General features: G+C 53.0%; 1 protein-coding gene across 2 annotated transcripts; it reads left to right on the top strand.

Moving 5' to 3' along the window:
• Window positions 1-32: 32 nt before the first annotated feature.
• Window positions 33-18,633, top strand: ANKLE1 (ankyrin repeat and LEM domain containing 1). 2 transcript variants are annotated; one of them, XR_005591499.1, is made up of 10 exons: window positions 33-274; window positions 2,932-3,084; window positions 4,674-4,779; window positions 5,833-5,953; window positions 6,909-10,187; window positions 11,735-11,897; window positions 12,350-12,509; window positions 13,232-13,361; window positions 14,038-14,277; window positions 18,242-18,633. XR_005591499.1 is itself a non-coding variant. In XM_039515964.1 (9 exons), exons 1-9 carry the CDS (start codon window positions 207-209, stop codon window positions 14,208-14,210), a joined length of 4,353 nt encoding a protein of 1,450 aa, XP_039371898.1. In that variant the 5' UTR covers window positions 33-206; the 3' UTR covers window positions 14,211-14,918. The 2 variants fall into 2 exon arrangements, 1 of the variants encoding a protein (XP_039371898.1); XM_039515964.1 differs by lacking the exon at window positions 18,242-18,633 and having other exon boundaries at window positions 14,038-14,918.
• Window positions 18,634-18,752: the final 119 nt, after the last annotated feature.

The following is an 18,752-nucleotide window of genomic DNA, read 5'->3' as shown; positions in this document are numbered from 1 at the left end:
GGGAGGGCGATTCGAAGCGGCCGGCCGGACGCTGCCCGGGGCTGAGGCGAGATGGCGCCGCCGTGAGCGGGAGGCTCCCGGGGCGGCTCCGGACCCTGCCCGCGGGCGGAGGAGCGGCGGCCCCGCCCTCCGCGAGATGGGAGGGGCGGGGATCGGCCCGGTGCGCGCATGCGCTGAGGGGAGCGGGTCCCCCCCCCGGAGCCGGCATGAGCCGCGCGGGGCCCGCGGGCCTGGCCGCCCGGCTGTGCGAGGCGCTGCGCGGCGAGGAGGCCCCGTAAGCGGGGGAGGGGCGCGCTGTAGGGGGGGAGGGGTCCGTACGTACTGGCAGGGGTGTCCCTGCGCGCGCTGCACTCCGAGAGGGGGTGTTAATCCGTAGGTAGCAGTGGGGGTGTCACTGCACTGGGGGGGTCAATCTATAGGTAGCAGTGGGGGTGTCACTGCACTGGGGGGGTCAATCTATAGGTAGCAGTGGGGGTGTCACTGCACTGGGGGGTCAATCTATAGGTAGCAGTGGGGGTGTCACTGCATTCACTGCACTGGGGGGTGTCACTGCATAGGTTGCACTGGGGGTGTCACTGCATGCACTGCACTGGGGGTGTCAATCTATAGGTAGCAGTGGGGGTGTCACTGCACTGGGGGGGTCAATCCATAGGTAGCACTGGGGGTCACAGCACGCACTGCACTAGGGTGGTCAATCTATAGGTAGCAGTGGGGGTATCACTCCACTGCATTGAGAATGGGTCAGCAGGCAGGCTCAGTGTGCAGTGGGGGTTGCTGCACTGAGGGGGAGGGCACCTTGCTGCTATGGGGCTACCGGGGGACACACTGCACTGGTGACAGGAGGTAGCTTGCTGTGCACTGGAGGAATGGCTGCTCACCATGCACATTGCATTGCTGGGGGACCCCCCACAGTGTGGGGAAGGGGAAGGAATGTGCAGCACTGGGGAGGGGAGGGCTCCCTGTGCTAACTACCTAGCAAGTTTGTCCCCTGCCACTGACTCTGTGGCTGTTACTCCCTAGTTTCCACTCAACCCCTATGGAGAGCACAGCCAAAGAATACAGGCCTATGGTGCTTGGGTGGGTGTGCCTCTGCCAGCTGCTCTGCCCATCCTTCTGTCACAAAGCAGCTCTAAGAAAACATATGGTGGAGCAGTAGCCAGGCATTGAGGATTCTTCACTGCTTGGTGGCTTGCTTCTGCTCACATTGCCTGAGCTTGTGTCATCTGGGTAGACTAACCTTTTCGGGCAGAGCCTGTGTCTTTGTATGTCTCCAAGTAGCTAAGATGCTTTGGGGGGCATATAAATAAGCAGTAGTAACCTTGCACTCATTGCAGCTGTGAGCCTGCCTGCTGGTATGAGCCAAAGCATACAACAGAGTGTAGCTGAATGCTATTTATGCAGTACTTCGCTTGAACATGTGCAATAATATCTGATACCTTTTCGCAAACTGTACCTCATAGTCATTGCAATTCCAGTGTCAGGCAATTAATTATACTTGTATTATGCTTACCAAGAAAGGAACGGGTTGTATCATGGTAATTCGTGGTTATTTCGCACCTTGGTGTGTTTTAAGAGGTGGTAATAATGCTTTTCATCAGTAGATCACAAAGCAGATCTGTATCATTATTTCCATTTCATAGATGGAGAAACTGAGGCACAGAGAGGGGAAGTTGTTCCTGCCTAGGGGGATTAAGTCTCTCTAAAGTGTGGGGAGCAAAAGGCTGCTCTGATGATTGTATGGTAGAAATGAGAGGATTCAAAAGCCCCCGTATCTTGCTGAAAACAACCAGCTATCTCATCTCAGAATGCAAGGAAATATGTCTGGACTTGTTAGTAGAAGCCTGAGGTTTGTCTGACTGTAACAAGGGGCGGAGCCTTTGCCTTCTCACTGAAAATAGGGCCTCCGGGTTAAACAAGTAAGCAGGAGAAATGGAAGCATATGTCTACAATGCAGAGGAAAGCTATCCGAACGGGGGTGCACCCCACCAGGTGCTGCCTCTGGAAAGCCAGCAGCCAGAGGCAACAGGAAGCTTGTGACAAGTGAAGGCTACTGATAAAGTAGTAGGTGTTCCTTGTGTGCATTGTTTTGAGGGTCAGGAGTTTGTTGCAAAACGTGTAACAATCTTGAATTACTTGTGAATTACAAGTATATTTTTCCCCACCCAATGAAGAGTGAGAAGAGAAGGTGTGCGTCGGCAGGCGTTTTAGTGACAAACTATTGTTATAAACTGCTGCCAAAACCTTCCTCTTCAAAAAGTGCATTTTACTGTAAGAATCACTTTCAACCCCAAGGGAAAAACAATCCAAGGGAGAAACACCTGACCCAAATCAATTAAAGAAAAACAAACAAGTAAATTTAATAAAATGTAAAGTATGCACAACATGGCCCCATGCAGAGTTTATCCTGAAATGGGAAACATGCATGAGATTCAATGAAGTCCAGTAGGGACTTTGCAATTGCTAATAGATGTTATGTGGCAGGTGCTCGGATACCATGGCTAGGGGCAGAAACACAAAACCCTAAAAGAGATTTTAAAAAGGAAAAGATTGTTACAAAAAATGACATTTGTCAGGTGATTACATCTTCTAGGGAACACCAGTCCCTAGCCAGCACATCTGTAGATTTTTGGGGATAAGGAGAGATTCTTGCCAGCAGTGTAACCTCAGTTGAAAGATGCATCTTTAGACATTGAAGTTGTGTATCTTCTGGCACAACCACTCACATCAGATGATAGACTTCCAATAAATGATAAGTCTACAGTATTGTTATCTGATACTCACATAGTGGAATGACTGTTGTAGAAACTTTAAAAGGACATTGTCCCTGCCCTGAAGAGCTGAGTCTCATGTTGAATGGTCCCTGTCTAGTCATGCTTTGTGACTGTCCCACGTGGGTAGCATGTAACTTGGTGTCCCGTTGTACGTCTAAAGGCTTGTGGAAGCACTGCTGAAGCAGGGTGCGGATCCTAACCTGGTTCTGCCAGAGGGAATTGCAGCGATCCACCTGGCTGCTGGCAAAGAAAGGGAGAGCGGGGTTCGTTGTCTGAAGCTGATTCTCCAGTATGGTGGAAACCCAAATGCCAGGTAATCGGGAAGCGTTTTGATTTGGGGAGAAGGGGGGTGGGTTTTAGTGAGCCGATGAAGCCCATTTAATACTTTGAATTCATTAATGTCTGAAATGCACATCCTTCTCCCTTTCCAGTGCAAAGCAACATCTTTGTTGTTCAGACAGAAAAACTGAGAGGTGAAGTAACTTGCCCAAGGTCCCACACTAAGCTATTGGCAAAGCTGGGGATAGAACCCAGGAGTCCTGACCCCTACTTTTGTGCTCTAATCATTGGGAAATCTTCCCCAAACTGTGATCTTGGCTAAGTTAACATCTGCCTTTCCTTATGTGTGCCTGAAAATAACTTGGAAGCGCAAAAGGAAAGACTTTCCGTTTGGTGGATTATCACAGTGCGGTGATGTACAGGAGACTCTTGCTCAAGGGTCTCTCTGGGAGCGTTGAAACTGACAACCGGGACACAGACGTGTTCAGTGTGAATTGTGTGGCTTTATTTCTCACCTGCTGAAAAGGCAGGACAATCAGGGAGGTACGTAGTCTCTGCTCCAGCCCAGTGTGGAAAATGTGCGAGATCCAAGTATGCTGTGTCCTGTTGCATCACATTTGAACTGAAAGATGCTGGAATGACTTTTTGCCTTTCTTTTTTGCACAGCTGAAAAGATGAGATGCATGTGAAGTTTGATCAGAGAAGAATACTTGTAAACTATAAACTTGTGAGAAGTGTTACTATTTCAACCAGGGCATTGTGAGCCAATGTTCAGAACTGCATTCAATATGATAACGTGTCTCTGGGATTTGCCTTCCACAGAATTGCCGTTTAAATCAGCCTCTTGTATTTTAAACGTTTGTCACTCTTTTGGAAGTTGCATATGCAAAGACAGACAAAATATGAAACTCAGATCTCTTATAAAACAATAATAAACTTCCCCTGAATTATGTGTTTCTTAGAAAGCTTGCAATAATACAAACTGCCACAAACCTTGTTATGGTCTATATCTTGACAGGTTGTGCAAGGAGTATATGTAACCCTTCTGCAAGATGGAGTCAGCAGTAACAAGTGCCAGGTTCAATATCCCGGGGCCCCTCTTAACAATATAACACAGACCCGGTAATCAGTGATTTCTAACCCAACACCAACCAAAATTGATCACTTTGACAATACAGCTCTGATTGCTGGATACCTAGGTAGAGTAGGTGTGTTCATGTAAATACCATCTGGTCCTGAAGCCTTTTCCCCCCCAGCTCATCACTAGCTGGCAGCGGAGAGCTCATTCAGACCTTGCTTACATATAAAAAGAAAAACATTTGTGTGTCTCACCATGTTGATATATCAATATTTAGTGTGGTTGCAGTCCATTCCTCCACTAGAGTCGATCATACATTTGACAAGACGGTACTAAATGAAATGTCTCTTCCTTTGTCAAATAAGATTGGAAGTAGTTGCAAAATGGTACGTACCAAAATATACACTAATCAGTGGGTGTTACTCACTATACTGTATCATAGTCTCCTGTTGTGTTTTAATAGATGCACAATGGTATTTAAATAATTTTTTTCCTTAAGGCACGTAGAGGTATTGGAATGTAAACGTGGGCACGGTGTATTTCAGGTCAGTAGAGGAACTCACGCCATTGCATGTAGCAGCTTCTTGGGGCTGTTACAAATGCTTGAAGCTCCTACTGCGGAATGGAGGGGACCCAAATCTCGAAGACCAGGTTCGTATAATTATGATTTCAGTGTTGTCATCCCGAAGGTCTTGCTAACTAACTTAGGGACAGGCATTTCTTAGGGCTATGATGGATTCTGTCATTTTATCTAGTCTTCTAGACTGGATCTTTCTAACTGATACACTTGAGCTCAACTTAAACTTGTGGGCTTGATGCAAGACTTGCTGGGTGATGTTCTGTAGCCTGGGTTATGCCAGAAGTCAGACTAGATAACCATAGTGGTCCCTTCTAGCCTTAAGATCTATGAATCTATAACCAGTGAGGGACCCTGAAAGGACAGCCATGTCTCCTTATAGTCCTGAGCAGAGATTACTGCCTGTGCTGAACTGACTGGTGATTTTATGACATGAGTGAATGTCTTTAAGGGATTAGAGGCCACCAGATTTGTTCCATTTGTCACTTTGAGCAAGAGCGGAAATATTAAAGTATTAAACTGTCCATGGCCCTGAGCACTTGTCATTAAAGCTTATTATTTAACTGCCAGTTCAGTACAAGGCACAAATAAAGGTCCCTGCCCTGAGGAGTTGACCTCTCATGACTGTGTTCGCAACAGGAGGACCCACCTATATTCATTCACCCCATGGTGAGCCTTTTGCTTTACCTGGGTACAGTATTCTTCTACACCTCCATTCCTGTTGCGTTGCTGTGTGCTGTTAAACAGCTGCCACGTTCCACCGCAGAGGTGGCTGCATTTCAGTAATGAATGAAGAGATTCCTCCATTAGTAAAGTGCTTTGGTGTGATCAGCACTATTTAAATACAGCTCCTCCTTATTCCACTAGAACCCTTTGCTGTTTAGCTTGAGACCCTTTGTTTCTGGAAACTATGTACATCACCTGCATAATGGGCAATCTTCTTCCAGCCAAAGGTTGGCAGACCTCCAAATGTGGCTTTCCAGCTGAGTAGTGCAGCATGGTCCCACCTTTACACTTGGGTAGTTCCCAGCAGAGTGTTTCCCCTTGAGAAGCAGAGCGTGATAAGGTGGTTTGTGTTTAATACATTTAATAGTAAAATGTGGGGGTTTTGTGCCTTTGCTCTTCAGGATGGAAACAGAGCAGTCGACTTAGCCTTGGAACAGGGAAACAAGATGTGTGTGCAAATCCTGCAGGGCTTCCAGTATGCCTGGCTCTCAGAGGAGGCCAATGGAGCACACAAGCACACATGTAAGTGCAGTAAGCGTTTCTGAATGAGTGCTGGGCCGGTGCTTCTGAACTGTGAATGCCCTCGTTTGTAAGGGAGACTCACCTGTCTGTTTGCAAACTTCCTCCCACATGCCGTCTGTCTCAGCCCTGACCTGGAGCGACCATCTCCACGGCACTGAGAGGGTGCTGTCAGTCTGTGACCCCTCAGTCTTTGGTCTCTCTACTGACCTAGCAAGGTACTGAACAACGAACAGCAAGAGTCCTCAGCTGTTAGTTGCCTGATATGACCTAGAAATGAAGGGCTCTGGATCCCTCTGTCCCCTGACCCAATCCCATAAACTGCTCTCAAGCATTTTCACTTATCTGCAGTCTAGAAAGCAAAGCAAACTGGATTAATGCTCCATATTGCTGCGATAATAACAATACCCAGCTCATATGTAACATTCTTCATCCGTCGATCTCAAAGCGCTTTACAAAGGAGAGCAGTAGTAGTATCCCCGTCTTACAGATGGGGAAACTGAGACACGGGGAGGAGAAATGACTTGACCAAGGTCACCCTGCAGGCCAGTGGCTGGGAATAGAATCCAAGCTTCCTAAGCCCTGATTCTGTGCACTGTCCACTAGGCCACACTGCCTCCTTTTGATTTGTACTTTGCTTTTATTTGATCTCAAAGCACTTTAAAAATGAAGCCTGACAGCATGCTGTGAGGTGCTCCCCATGTTACACACGAGTGAACTGAGACAGACAGGTGAAGTGACTCTTTCAAGGTCACACATGGAGTCAGTGGCAGAGCAAGGAATAGTTTCTAGGAATGCTGGTGCCCGACTGTCTGCTTTGCCAGCGAGGTGGTACTGCAGATGAACTGCTGTGTGTGTGTTTCCTTAGCATGGTTTGTAAGACACAAAGATACATTGATGTTTGCTGTTTTAATATAATGAACACTGAGTAGTGAGTGTGTCGCTCTGTCTTGTACAGTCTGCCACGAAGGCTTGAGAAACGCTGAGAGCTTCCTTTCCATTCTGACCGACGACTGCACGGAAACTGGTATCATCTCAAGACTTTCTGAAGCGTGGGATGATCCTGGACCACTTAGCAGCACCCAAAAGTGTCTGCCGGACGGGAGTCCCAGTAACACAGGGCTGGGTGTCACCTTTAACAATGCAGCAGCTGCTGATGCAAGTGGCCAACTGAGTTGTATCCCAGGGAATCTCCAGGACCATCCATGCTGTTCAGTGCCTCCATCCACATTGGCCTTTTGTGCCTATTCGCACCCGGGGCATTCCCAGGGACCTGCCACTTTGTCTGACAATGGTCCGTGCAGCCGTCGTGACCTACCTCAGCCAGTGCTGTCCAGCACTTGGCTTTCAGCCAGTAATGAGCCTCGAGAACTAACTTCAAGTCTGACTACAACACAGGGCTTTCCTGGGGATGCAACTTCTGCTTCTCCTTCCTCAGAGACAGACGACAGTTTGACACCACCTGGCCCTGGCTATGAAGACACAACAGCCGGTGGTCACGGTCTATCTTCCCAGCCAGTGCCTTGCCAGGATGAATCCATTTCAAAGGAGCCTGTGATCTTCTCTCAGTCCCAGCGTTGCAGCATGAGCCACGCAGCGCGGGCACGGAGAAGTGTCAGTTTCTGTGAGTCCCCTAAAATTTTCCCCCTCCATAACAATGGGAACTGGAAGGAAAGGCCTTCTGGGCCACATTGCAACCCCAGAGTTAGTGCTGCCAACGGGACTCTGCGCCTGTCCCGGCTCAGTGACTTCCTCAATCTCGAAATGTTAGGAAAGGTGACTGGCCAGGAAGGATTGGACGTCACATCCCCAGACCACGTGTACCTGTTCTGTCGGGCCAACTCCACAGCCATTTGTGACTTGGAAAAGACAGTGATGGAGCCAACGTTCCTGGCCAGAACACACGAAAATTCAGACTCTCCCTTCGCCGCTGGACAGGTGCTTAGCAGAAGCTCCGAGAGCGGCAGCAGCCAATATAGCAGCTGTGACAGCGACTGTTACGTTAGCGCCACAGACACTTCTGACCACAGTGAGCCGAAGAAATGCTTGGAAGGGAACGAGGGCTGTACCGGTAGAGATACACAATGCTGCAGCTCTTCTCTGTGTGCCGGAGACGGAAGTGCTGATTCCAACAGCGCTGGCAGCAAAGACGGGAGTTCACGAGTGCACTTAGGCAAACGGTTGATGGCCCGCACTGCAGGGCAGAGCTGCGAGAAGCTGGTAGAAATGCCATCTGCAGTGGAAGCAGTTATGCAGCATGTGCCGCCCGCCGGGTCACAGAACACAGAGATGGCAGGAGGAAGGCATTTATATGCTAGTTCTGAAGCATCCCATATTAGCAGGGATGGTTCTGGTTTGACCTCCGCTGGGAAGCCAGCTTCAGAGCTATGTACCTGCGGCACTGCCCACGAATCTCTCAAAGACATGGGGGTATCAAGCCCTTCCCAAGAGTTACAGGCTGAGTGTGTCTCTCACCAGCAGAATGACAGAGGCTCAAACATCTTGTGGACTCAGGAACCACATCAGCTGACCCCAGCTGATGATGTGGTTGAGGAAGCTGGTCCTCGGGAAGCTGCCGCCTCTGTGAACTACAGGCAAATTATTGCAGACTGGAAACTGCAGGGTAAATTGAAGGGGATGCTGCTTTCCACAGACAGCAGTCTCTCTGCAAGGACAGAACTGACCAGTAGCCAGTGGGTAGCAAGAAAAGCCGATATTCAGGAATGGGATCCCTCTGCAAATGGGTCTGACCCAGAGATGCCGGACACGGTGCTGCTAGGCGGGGCCATGGGCGGGACGCTGGACACGGGGACGCCAGGTGGGGACATGGAAGAGAATAACAGAGAGGAAGAAATAAATGGCAACCCATTCAGAGGGAGATCGGTGAAGCCTCCCAGTCTGAGCAGTGAAGCTGACACCTTAGTGATCCAGCACCTTGCCAGTCCCGCTGATGGTTCTGGAGAAGACGAGTTCTCTCACTTGAACGAGAAACAGAAGATGTTTCCCACATCTTCAGATGTTTCCCCACTACTTCAGATGTGCCTCAGGCCCTGCCACGTCACCCCCAGAACAAAGAGCCGCTTGACCTCTGCGGCGCGTGACAGCAGCTCCTCGTCACTCTTCGAGGAGACACTGGAGATGCCAAGGCGGCCCAGGAGAATTAGGAGCCCCCCGGGGATGCGTTGGATGCCAGCTGGCCCTGCCGCCTGTCTGGAAGGTAATACCGCGAGGGCGAGCTGGGTCGCTCAGGGGGGTGAAAATGCATCTTGTTGGGAAGCAGAAGAAACTAATGACCTGGATGATACTGAAATAATCGCAAAAGCCACCAGCCACTCGGGGTCCTCTGCTGGTCATAGCAGCTACCCAGATGCCAGCCCCACAGTGCTGCTAGACTCTGACGGGGGCACCGATGAGCAGTCCTTGTCCAGTAACCAGGGGAAAGCCAAGCTGGGTGCTGCCTGCCACCCTGGCCTCCCTCCGTGCCTCCCACGCTCCGGTACAGACAAGCCCCCGTCAGACAGCATGTGGCTGACGGAGGATGGGGAGAGTGACTGCACAGACCCAACACGGCAGGTTGCTCTCTCCAGGCCCCTTGGTGCAGCCTTCTCCCAGGCTGAGTCAGATGCTGCGAATGAGGGATGTGGGAGAGTGTTGCCCAGCACGTGCCCGCAAGAGGAGCCTCGGCTGGATGCCAAGGGGCAGCCTGGCCCCTCCAGGGTTAGTTTCAGTCGGCTGTCCTCCAGGAGGCCTTCTCGGGCAACGTCTGCCACCGACCACCCTTCGGGGAGGCTGAGCCCCGTGCCGGACTCGTGCAGCCAGGACTTTCCCCTCTCGCCCGGCGGCCGGCCTGTGAACCTCAGCACCCGTGAGCCAGTGGAATATCTCTACATGGACGAGGAGGAAGGGTACGCGCTGATCGAGCGTCATGTCCCGTGCACGGACGACGCATCCGTCCTCACAGACACTACGAGCTCTGATGACACTATCGTGTATGACTGGAGAGCCTACCAGAGCAAACTGGCGGAGCAGGAGAGCAAGGAGAACCAGCCCCTGCAGTGCAAGTCACCAATGGCAACCTCCAAGCTACATCTCCTCTCTGATGAAGCCCTCATTAGGAAGCTGAGAAACCTGGGCGCGAACCCAGCGCCCATTACAGGTCTAACGAGGAAGTTCTACTTGCAGCTGCTCGACAAACTGCTGAAAGACCCGAATGCCCAGGCCAGAAAGAGGTCTGCAGGTAAGCAGTTTCTTTCAGGGAACAGGTGGGTGTGGAGCTTCTCGCTAAGCTGTTCTGTCAGAGACGGAGCATTTAGGCCAAGTCGGCATAGAAAAGCTGCACCTGTTTAAATTGATTTCGTTAAACTCATGCAAAGTCCTGCTCCAATTTAAACTGGGTGTATTTGGTTTAGCTAAAGAGGATTAGGAACCTGAAATAAGCCCCTCGCCAACTGAAATCAGTGTCAACACAGGGGTTTGCACTGGTTTTACTAAATCGGTTTAAACAAGTGCAGCTTTCCTGTGTGGACAAGGTCTGCAGCATTAACATTTTAGCAGATTTTTCTGTTCCTGCTTTTCCAGTCCTGGGGCCTGATCTTGTCTACACACAAACTTGCACTGGGTTTGTTAAACCAGTTCAGACCACAGTGTGGATGCTATAATCTTGGTTTAGCTTAAATCTGTTCCTAATAGACTTAGGGCTTGTTTATGCTTGAAATGCTACAGTGGAAGTGTAGTGCTTCCATGTAGACACTACCTGTGCTGACGGAGGGCACAGCTAATCCTCCTCTCTGAGAGGCAGGAGCTAGATCGATGGAAGAATTCCTAGCGCTGTCTTCACGGGGCACAGCTCAGTGTAACTACGTCACTCGGGGGAGGGGGGAGTGGATTTTTCACATCCCTGAGCAGCATGGCTGGGTCAGCCAAACTTTCTAGTGTAGACCAGGCCTCAGTCTGCTTTACCCAGAAGTAAAGTCCCACGTGGCCTTTGTCACCAGTTTAACAAAATCAGTCTAAACTCTCACCTCAAATGAAACCAGTGCAGCTCCTGTGTACAGAGGTTTCTTTAAAGGTGCATTTGCCCCCAAAGAAAGCAACCACTTACATGACCCCTTTTCTCCCCTCCGCCATGCCAACCCCCTGGGTTTGGTCCATGTGCTCTCTTCCGTTAAAAGCATCACTGCTAGAGGAATCATTCCTTGGCAGCATCAGAAAGCACCTGCTCCCCCTTCCCCGGCGGGTCCCTTCCAGGCGTTGCGTTGTTCTGTTACCAAGCCTGGGCTCCACTCTGAGGCCCTAAACGCTCCCAGTTCACTGTAGTGACCCCCCTGCAGCCTGTAGCACCTAGTCGGATACTCAGAGCCAGGGAATTAAGTGGCATAAAACCCAGTTGGAGCTGACTGCTGCTGAGGCAGTTTGGAATGGCCGGATTCCTTTGTAGCTTTGCCCCCACTGTGATGTGGGGACGTTCCCTGAAAGGCCTAGTAAAGGCTGGTGATCCAAAGGCCGAGAGGACGGTAATGGGTGTAAGGAAACACAAACCTGAGAGCCCAGATCCGGAGTGTACGAACCTGGTAACCTACAGCCCAAAGTGCTGCAGTCACTAGATTTCTGCTGTGGCGATGTCTCTTGGGAAGAGGTGATAGCTGCGTGCTCCCTGGCACGAGCACATTACTCCACGTTGCCTCACCATCTCTGGCTCACCTTGCCCTGTCTAACCCAGCTGTATCTTCTCTCTCTCCCTCTCCCCCCTTTCTGGGGGGTGGAGGGAAACGGGCACTGGCACAGGACACAGCCCTGAGCTGGCCTCTGCCCTAGAGACCTTTCAGATCCCCGACTGCAAGGACGACGAAATGGCTCTCTCCAGACAGTTCGACCAGCCCGACAAGAACAGGAAGTGGAGGGAGGGTGTGCTCAAGTCCAGCTTTAACTATCTGCTGTTGGACCCCAGGTATGGCCTCTCTCCCTGTACCGTGTCCTCGCAGGGCGGCTTTTGCCGTCTCTCTGAACTCTTCCCCCTTAGGGACAAGGTTTGCAGGTCCTGCCTCTGACTTGCTTTAAAGCTGCCATCTCCTGGGGAAAGTCCACTAGGAGAACTTTCTCTTCTACCCTCCTGCTCCAATGGCAAGAGTGACTCTGCTCTCCTGTTCCCGCAGGACCTATGCAGGGTGGTGGGTGAGTGGGTTATGCCATGTTTGTACCACTGGCTAAGCTTTTCAGGAGTGACTGATTTTTGGGTGCACAACTTGAGACACCTTAAAGAGCCTGGGCTAATAACAATACATAGAGACTAGCCGGGGCCCCAGCGGAGCGCTGCGCTGCTGAGCCGGAGACTTGGGGCTTGTGGAAGGAACAGCAAATGAGACCAAACCCTTCCACGCTCAGCGTTGCCTCCTCCTGCAGGGTGACTCAGAACTTACCTTTCCGCTGCCACCGCCTGAGCCAGGCTGACTGCTTTAGGACTTTCGTCAGTGCCGTCTTCTACGTGGGCAAAGGGAAACGCTCCCGACCCTACAGTCACCTCTACCAGGCCTTAACTCACTACAAGGGTGGAAAGAAGCAGGTAACTGGGCAAGGGAGTCCTAAAACAAACTGCCACTAGGTGGCGATAGACCCTAAGCGAGACTTTTCTGCTCTGCCGGAGGTTTTAACACAAGCTCTGTCCAGATCATGAGGTCAGCGTGAAGCTGGAGCTCGCTGATTTGCACTGGCCCAAAGCTGTTTAGGCCCCTGTGGAAAGGGGTGTGGGGTTGCATGCCTCTGGAGAGCCCTTTAGCTGCAAGGTTTGCCACTTTGACTCCTGCGCTGCCTGGGAGTGACAGGAAGCTGGTAGCAGCTGATGGCTGGGTGCCGGGAGCAGGCCTGCTTTGTGGATGGAAAGGGCTTCGGGCCTAAGGGCTGTTACTCGGCACCGTTCACACTTGCACCACTTGTCACTGAGAGCCTGGGGAGATGCCATCCCCGGGAGAACGACCAGGACCCTGCCAGGGGACAGTGAGCTGCCTGCTCCAGATCTGGCCGAGAACCAGTTGGAAGAATAAAATTGCTTGGGTTTAAATGTCTCTGGGAACAGCCCACACCCCGTGTGTCTATCGGGATAACTCGCCTGCCCCCACCAGTGGTTTTCAACCTGTGGTCCACAGATCCCTGGGGGTCCGCAGACTGAGATTCCCAAAGGGGGCTACACCTCCATTCAAAATTGTTTTTAGGGGTCCACAGATGAATGAAGTTTGAAAACGGCCATGTTAGGAGGTTTGTAGTCACCACTGACTGTATGTCCCGCAGGCGTGCCCCAAAGTGCAGCACATCCTGGACATCTGGGCGGGCGGCCAGGGCGTGATCTCCGTGCACTGCTTCCAGAACGTCATCCCGGTGGAAGCTTACACGCGGGAGGCCTGCTTGGTGGATGCGATTGGTAAGGCAGCAGCAAGTGCCGTGATGGTTTTGTCGTAGGTTTACACGAGCTTCCTCCCGCCCCCAAGAGAGCCTTCAAAGACATCCCCGATCTGGCCATTCCCTCCGTAGCCCCCCAGGGATGTGGTTTAGAAGGGGAGGGGCTGGGCTCTGAGCCCACGACTGGGAGCCCCAACTGTGAAACCAAATCCCCCCCCCCCATGAGCTTGGGGAAGTTTTCCCAGCTCCGTGCCTCGGTTTCCCCATCTGTAAAGGCAGCATGGCAATGATGACTTGCCTCCTAGTGGGGCGGGGAGGGTTGGCTTGTTTTTAAAGCACTTTGAAGATGAAATATTTGTTCTTGTTTTCACGTGAACCTCGGTCTACTCCTGAGCTTCTAGCCATCCCATCCTCTGAGGTCCGTGTCTTGGGGGGGGCTAGCTTGAACTTGCCCTGCCCTATTCGTGGTGGAAAGGTGGGGACGGGGCTGTCACTGAGCTGAACTCACTCCTGATCCAGGCAGCTGTGACTCTGTTGCCCTCCTGTAGCAGCCTTCTCATGGGGGCAGCCAGGGCGAAGTGTCCTAGTGGATTCCGATGGGGGGGAGGGAGATCACGCTGTGTGTTCCCCTGCTAGTAGACCCCTCTGACCCCCCCCCCCCACTGCAGATGCTCTAGTGAGCGTGCTTCCCCTTCCAGGGTTAAAGATGCTCACCAATCAGAAGAAGGGGAATTACTACGGCGTGGTGGCGAGCTGGCCCATGAAACGTCGCCGGTGCCTGGGGATTCACATGCTGCACAGGGCCATGCAGATCTTCCTGGCGGAAGGGGAACGGCAGCTGCGTCCGGCAGACATCCAGATTGGTCAGTGAGGATGCTCCTGCCAACCATCCTCTCGCCTGGCCGGCGGCTGCAGCTCTAAGTAGATGGCTGCGTATGGTGAGCCAGGGCGGTGTACGGCTCGCAGGGGGTGCTGGGATAACGGAGCCCTTAGCTAGACGGGGGCTTGGAGTCATTCCCCAGCAGCAGCAGGGCTGAAACTCGCCGCTCGAGAAAACAGCGGCTCCAAGCTGCTGCGGAACTGAAGCCTGCTCACCTCTCCCTAGAGAAGGGGAGCATTAAACTGCACTTGGCCAACTGGCTGTGGGAGGTGCCTTCTGCCGGCCAGGGGCGGGATTTTTAATCACCGAAACGTGAATTAAATTTGTCTTTTATCTCTGCTGCTCTGAGGCTTGGCAGGAGCCTCAAGAGAAGTCAGGCACAGAAAACACCTGGGGGTCTTCCAGTGCTTGTAGCAAGCGGACTCATTCCCTAGTGTCACGTGCTGACCGGCCTGCGAGGGGCAGGGGAGATTTAAACGGACCTGTTAGTGGCTGCCCGTGTTCTTGGTTCTGTCTGTGGAACTGGGCATGGAGAAAGCGCTGCTGGAGAGGGCACGTGGGGAGCACGACCTTTTACACACTGCTAGTTTCTGTGCTGTTCTAAGGTTTGTATTTTTTGTATTTTTTATTAGTCTTTCCCAAAAGAGGAAAGAGGATTTTTTTAAAAATAAATCACTGTGGATGGCTCTTAGCTCAGAAGTAGCAGCTTTTCAGGCTGTCTGTCTGCAGGGATCTGAACTGTCTCCTCTCAGTCCATGCCCCAGCCTCTGTTCTGCCTTGTGAACCAAAGAGTGCAGGATCACTCCTCCCCCCCGAAGCAGGGAGAGGTGCTGGGCTTCCCTGTTCCTTCTCTCCCACATTTTAATCTCTCTGGTCCATTGTGCTGGAGCAATCTTCAGGCTAAGAGCTGGTTTTCTCCCACCCCTCTGAACTGCTCCGGGCTGTTCTGTCCTAGCTCTAACAGGCTCCTGGGAGAGCAGTAAGACTCCTGCCCCGCCCGTGAGACACTCTGCTCCCTTGCTCATGCTTTAAAACCCAGTGGGACTCTCCTTGTGACCAGCAGTGACAGAGCGGCAGTGACGGACTCCGGCCCATGGCTGAGCACAGGGCTGCAGGAGCCCGTCACTGTGTCAATAAAGTCCCGGGTGCTGAGAAGAGAATCGCTCTTTACTGTAGGAAATGGCACGCTCACAGGTTAGGGGGTCATCTTTACAGGGTGGATGACAGTGCACAACTTCCCTTTTGCTTCAGCACAAGCAGGGTCAGGTACAAGCGGCACAGACTCCGGAATTCATGGCACCAGACACTTAAAAGAACGTGTGCCACAGCAGGGCACAGTAACAGTCACCTCAACACAGCGGCAAGGTCAACCCTGTGTTTCCAAGTACAAATCAGGAGGCCGGGGGAAGCCGCTCTTGGGGCCCAGCTGTAGGGAGGGACTGTTCATGGTCAAATCAGCCAGCCTGGCAGACCAGTGCCAGCAGCAGGCTTCCGTCCGCAGGCCACAGCCTGCCAGGTGCTGGTGGTTAGAGACGGTTCTCTGGGAAGCTCACCCTTGCACCTAGTGGGAGAGAACCTAAACCAAAGCATTGGCCTTTTCTCCCTCTCTCCTCACTGGAGAACAGCTCCTCCCCTCCCCCCCCCATCAGTGGGGCTAGTTGAACACACCCTGCTCTAATGGGGATGGGGGGGGGGACAGGGCTGCACCCAGGTGACCCACCTCCTCTTTACCCCACACCTGGGGCAGCCCTTAACCCCCAGTGCTAAGGTGGTGCTGTTTGGAGTCGGTGGCATTTTATACCCACTGGTGTCAGGGAGGAGGAATTGGGTCCAGGGCTGCTTGCTTTGCCATGGTCAATAGCTGCCCACTGCTGCCTGTGTTGGGGGGTGGGAGGGAGACATGTCTGTCTACTGCAGTAAGCAGAGGTTTCTTTGAGCTACAGTGACTGTTCTCCTGTGCCTGGCTGGCACTGCAGCCATGCCCCAGTCTGCACTCAGCACAGGGTCCAGTGCAAACCCACTCCTGGCAATGGGGTTGTTACTGCACATTCCTCATTCCGGAGTGTGTCTGACAGACCCCTCGGCGTTAGCGTTTCCAGACCCCATCAGAACTAGGAACGAGAGCCAGGAGCCGGTCTGCCATTTAGTCCTTCCTCCTCGGAAGCTGCTGTGTCGTTTTGCTGCTGCTCGGGGCCAGGGCTGGCTGAGTTGCTGCTTCTCTCCGAGATGCCCGTGCAAAGAGAATCTGTTTGTAGTGTCCAGTGAGCCAGGGCTGTCTGACCCACAGCCGGATAATTTCCCTGCCCACCGAAATGCAGCAGCTGTTTTATAGCATGCAGCAAAAGGCTGTGCAACAGTTTCAATCGGAAATGGCAGGGTTAATTTGAAGCAGGCACGAAGTAATTACCCAGAGTGGGACTGGACCAGAGCACAGGTTAACATCCCCCTGCGCTGTCCCAGCGGGCTGGGGGATCTTTCCTGACCAGTTCTATGTTTCATTCAAAAGCAAAGTGCCTCTGGGTCCCAGAGCAATAACCGCCGAGGATTCAGTTTGCAAAGGGAAGGTTATGACAGGTCTCTGCACATTTCTGCAGCTGGTCTGAAAGAAACATCAGAAGGCTGAAGTGCTAGGCAGCGTCCACTAAGAATTAAGGACACAAAGGCTAATAGAGATGCTGTAACCCGGGGGTTGTCCAGCCATGTCACTGCTGACGAGGGTGTCCAGGTGGCATTAGTCTAGAAATTCCTGCCTCCCCAGGTTAATAGCAGCCACTTGGTCACACAATTCACTGGAGGCAAAATCGACTGTGTAAATGGACTTGTAAGTCGTTAAAATTCTCATTATGAGACAAACCAGTACAGAGAGCAGCGCACTGGGCAGGGGCCAGGAGCCAAGTTCATCACAGCTGCATGGGTCAGGGGCACCCGGGCGTGACGCCCTTCAGTCAGTGATCAAAACCCGCTGGTTCCCGGGGAGCCGCGGGCAGGGAGTCTGGTGGGTTGCCACACTCAGGCTTCCTCCCCACTAGAACCTGCTGTCTCGGGAGACGGGTTATGTTCTGGCCGGGCCATCGCTAGGCTTTCGACGGTTACTGTTGTTGTGTCAGAGGCCCTGGGGCTGTGCTCCCCGGGGACGAGCCAAGCTCAGCAGTGGCTTTTGGCTTGGCCCACGGCCGCTGCAGTCTGTGGCAGGGCCGAGCGTGTCTGGAGCAGTGGGGCCGTCGCACAGGTGGGCGCAGAAGCCCCTCCCATGGCCTGGCACTTTGGAAGCACCTCAGCCCTGGCTGTGCAGAAGAGCAGGGGGCCAGCTGCACTCAAGGGCCCCCCCAAGGTCCTTCCAGCAACTCGATCCGGCTCCAGTGGAGGATCGGCTCAGCCTCTGTTCTCGGGGTGCAGATCTGCCCCACCCCCCCCTCCCGTTCTCTGCAGAGTGCGGGAGCTCGTTTGTATCTCTTTGGTTTTGATGACAGAGCAGGGAAGGGAGATCGCTGAGCCCGGCGTGGGCTCTGGTGGCCCGGGCGGTGCCGCACAGGGTTGGCTGTGCAGCCGTACACCCACGAAGCGCTGTTCCTTCATGGGCCGTCAGCTGGCAATAATCCAGCGTGGGGAAGGAGGGAGCCGACGGGAGGCCTGCCTGGGTGTCCCAGCCAGGCCTCTGGCCCGCAGCAGCCCCCACCCATCCCCTCACTCCTAGTCGCTGAAAATGAGGGGTGGGGGGAGACTCTGGGTCAGTCTGGCCTGCAGCTGGACGCTGTTCAACGGGCCCCAGCTCCTGTGCACCCCGCGGTGGAATGGATGAAATGGTCGCTGCTGTCAAAGTGGAGGGGGAGCCTCAGAGCTCAACTTTCACCTCTTCATAGCCCCTGTTCTGCAGCAGACTCAGCCCCTCCCGGACGGTGCCTGCCCCGCTGCTGGGTTTGCCAGGCTCCAGAGGAAAAGCCGCATGGACCAGGTCCGAGGGTTGTTTTTCCATAGTACTTGCAGCTATAGGAACGTGACTGATTTTCTTTCGTTACTTGCAGCGTTCCCCTCCCCGCCCGAACCCTGGGCTCGATTACTCGACGCCCACCAGGTTTTGGTGCAAAAGGTGACACTAACGGGGCTGGACGGACGCACAGTGTGTTAATGGCTAGAAGATGACGTGTCACGGCTCCCTCTCCGCTTCGCGTGCGGACGCGCTCAGCTTCCGGCAGGGCTACCAAACTGTGTGCTTGGGAGCCGCTCGGCTGGTGAGGGAAATGCTCTGAGGCAGGGCCTGGCCACAGCGAAGGGAGCAGTTTGGAGTCGCAGTGCATCCGGATGCAGTGTCATTGACCTACGGTCTGACTGATCGGGGGCAGCTTCAGAACCAGTTCCCCAAACCCCTCCTCCGGCCCCATCGGTTCACTGAAGGTTGTGTGGGGAAACAGGCTCGTAGTGTGGATGAAGCCAGGGGAAAGGTACCTAAAGCACTGGTGGTTTAGGAGGTGGAAGGCGGGCCTGGGGGGTGCTGCGAAATAACAGGAGAGCCTGCTGCTGGACAGCTCGTCCTCC

This window comes from Mauremys reevesii, linkage group 26 (assembly GCF_016161935.1).
Source record: "Mauremys reevesii isolate NIE-2019 linkage group 26, ASM1616193v1, whole genome shotgun sequence".
NCBI classification, from domain to species: domain Eukaryota; kingdom Metazoa; phylum Chordata; order Testudines; family Geoemydidae; genus Mauremys; species Mauremys reevesii.
Note: the sequence above shows the minus strand (reverse complement) of the source record. Positions and strands in the feature narration are given on the sequence as shown.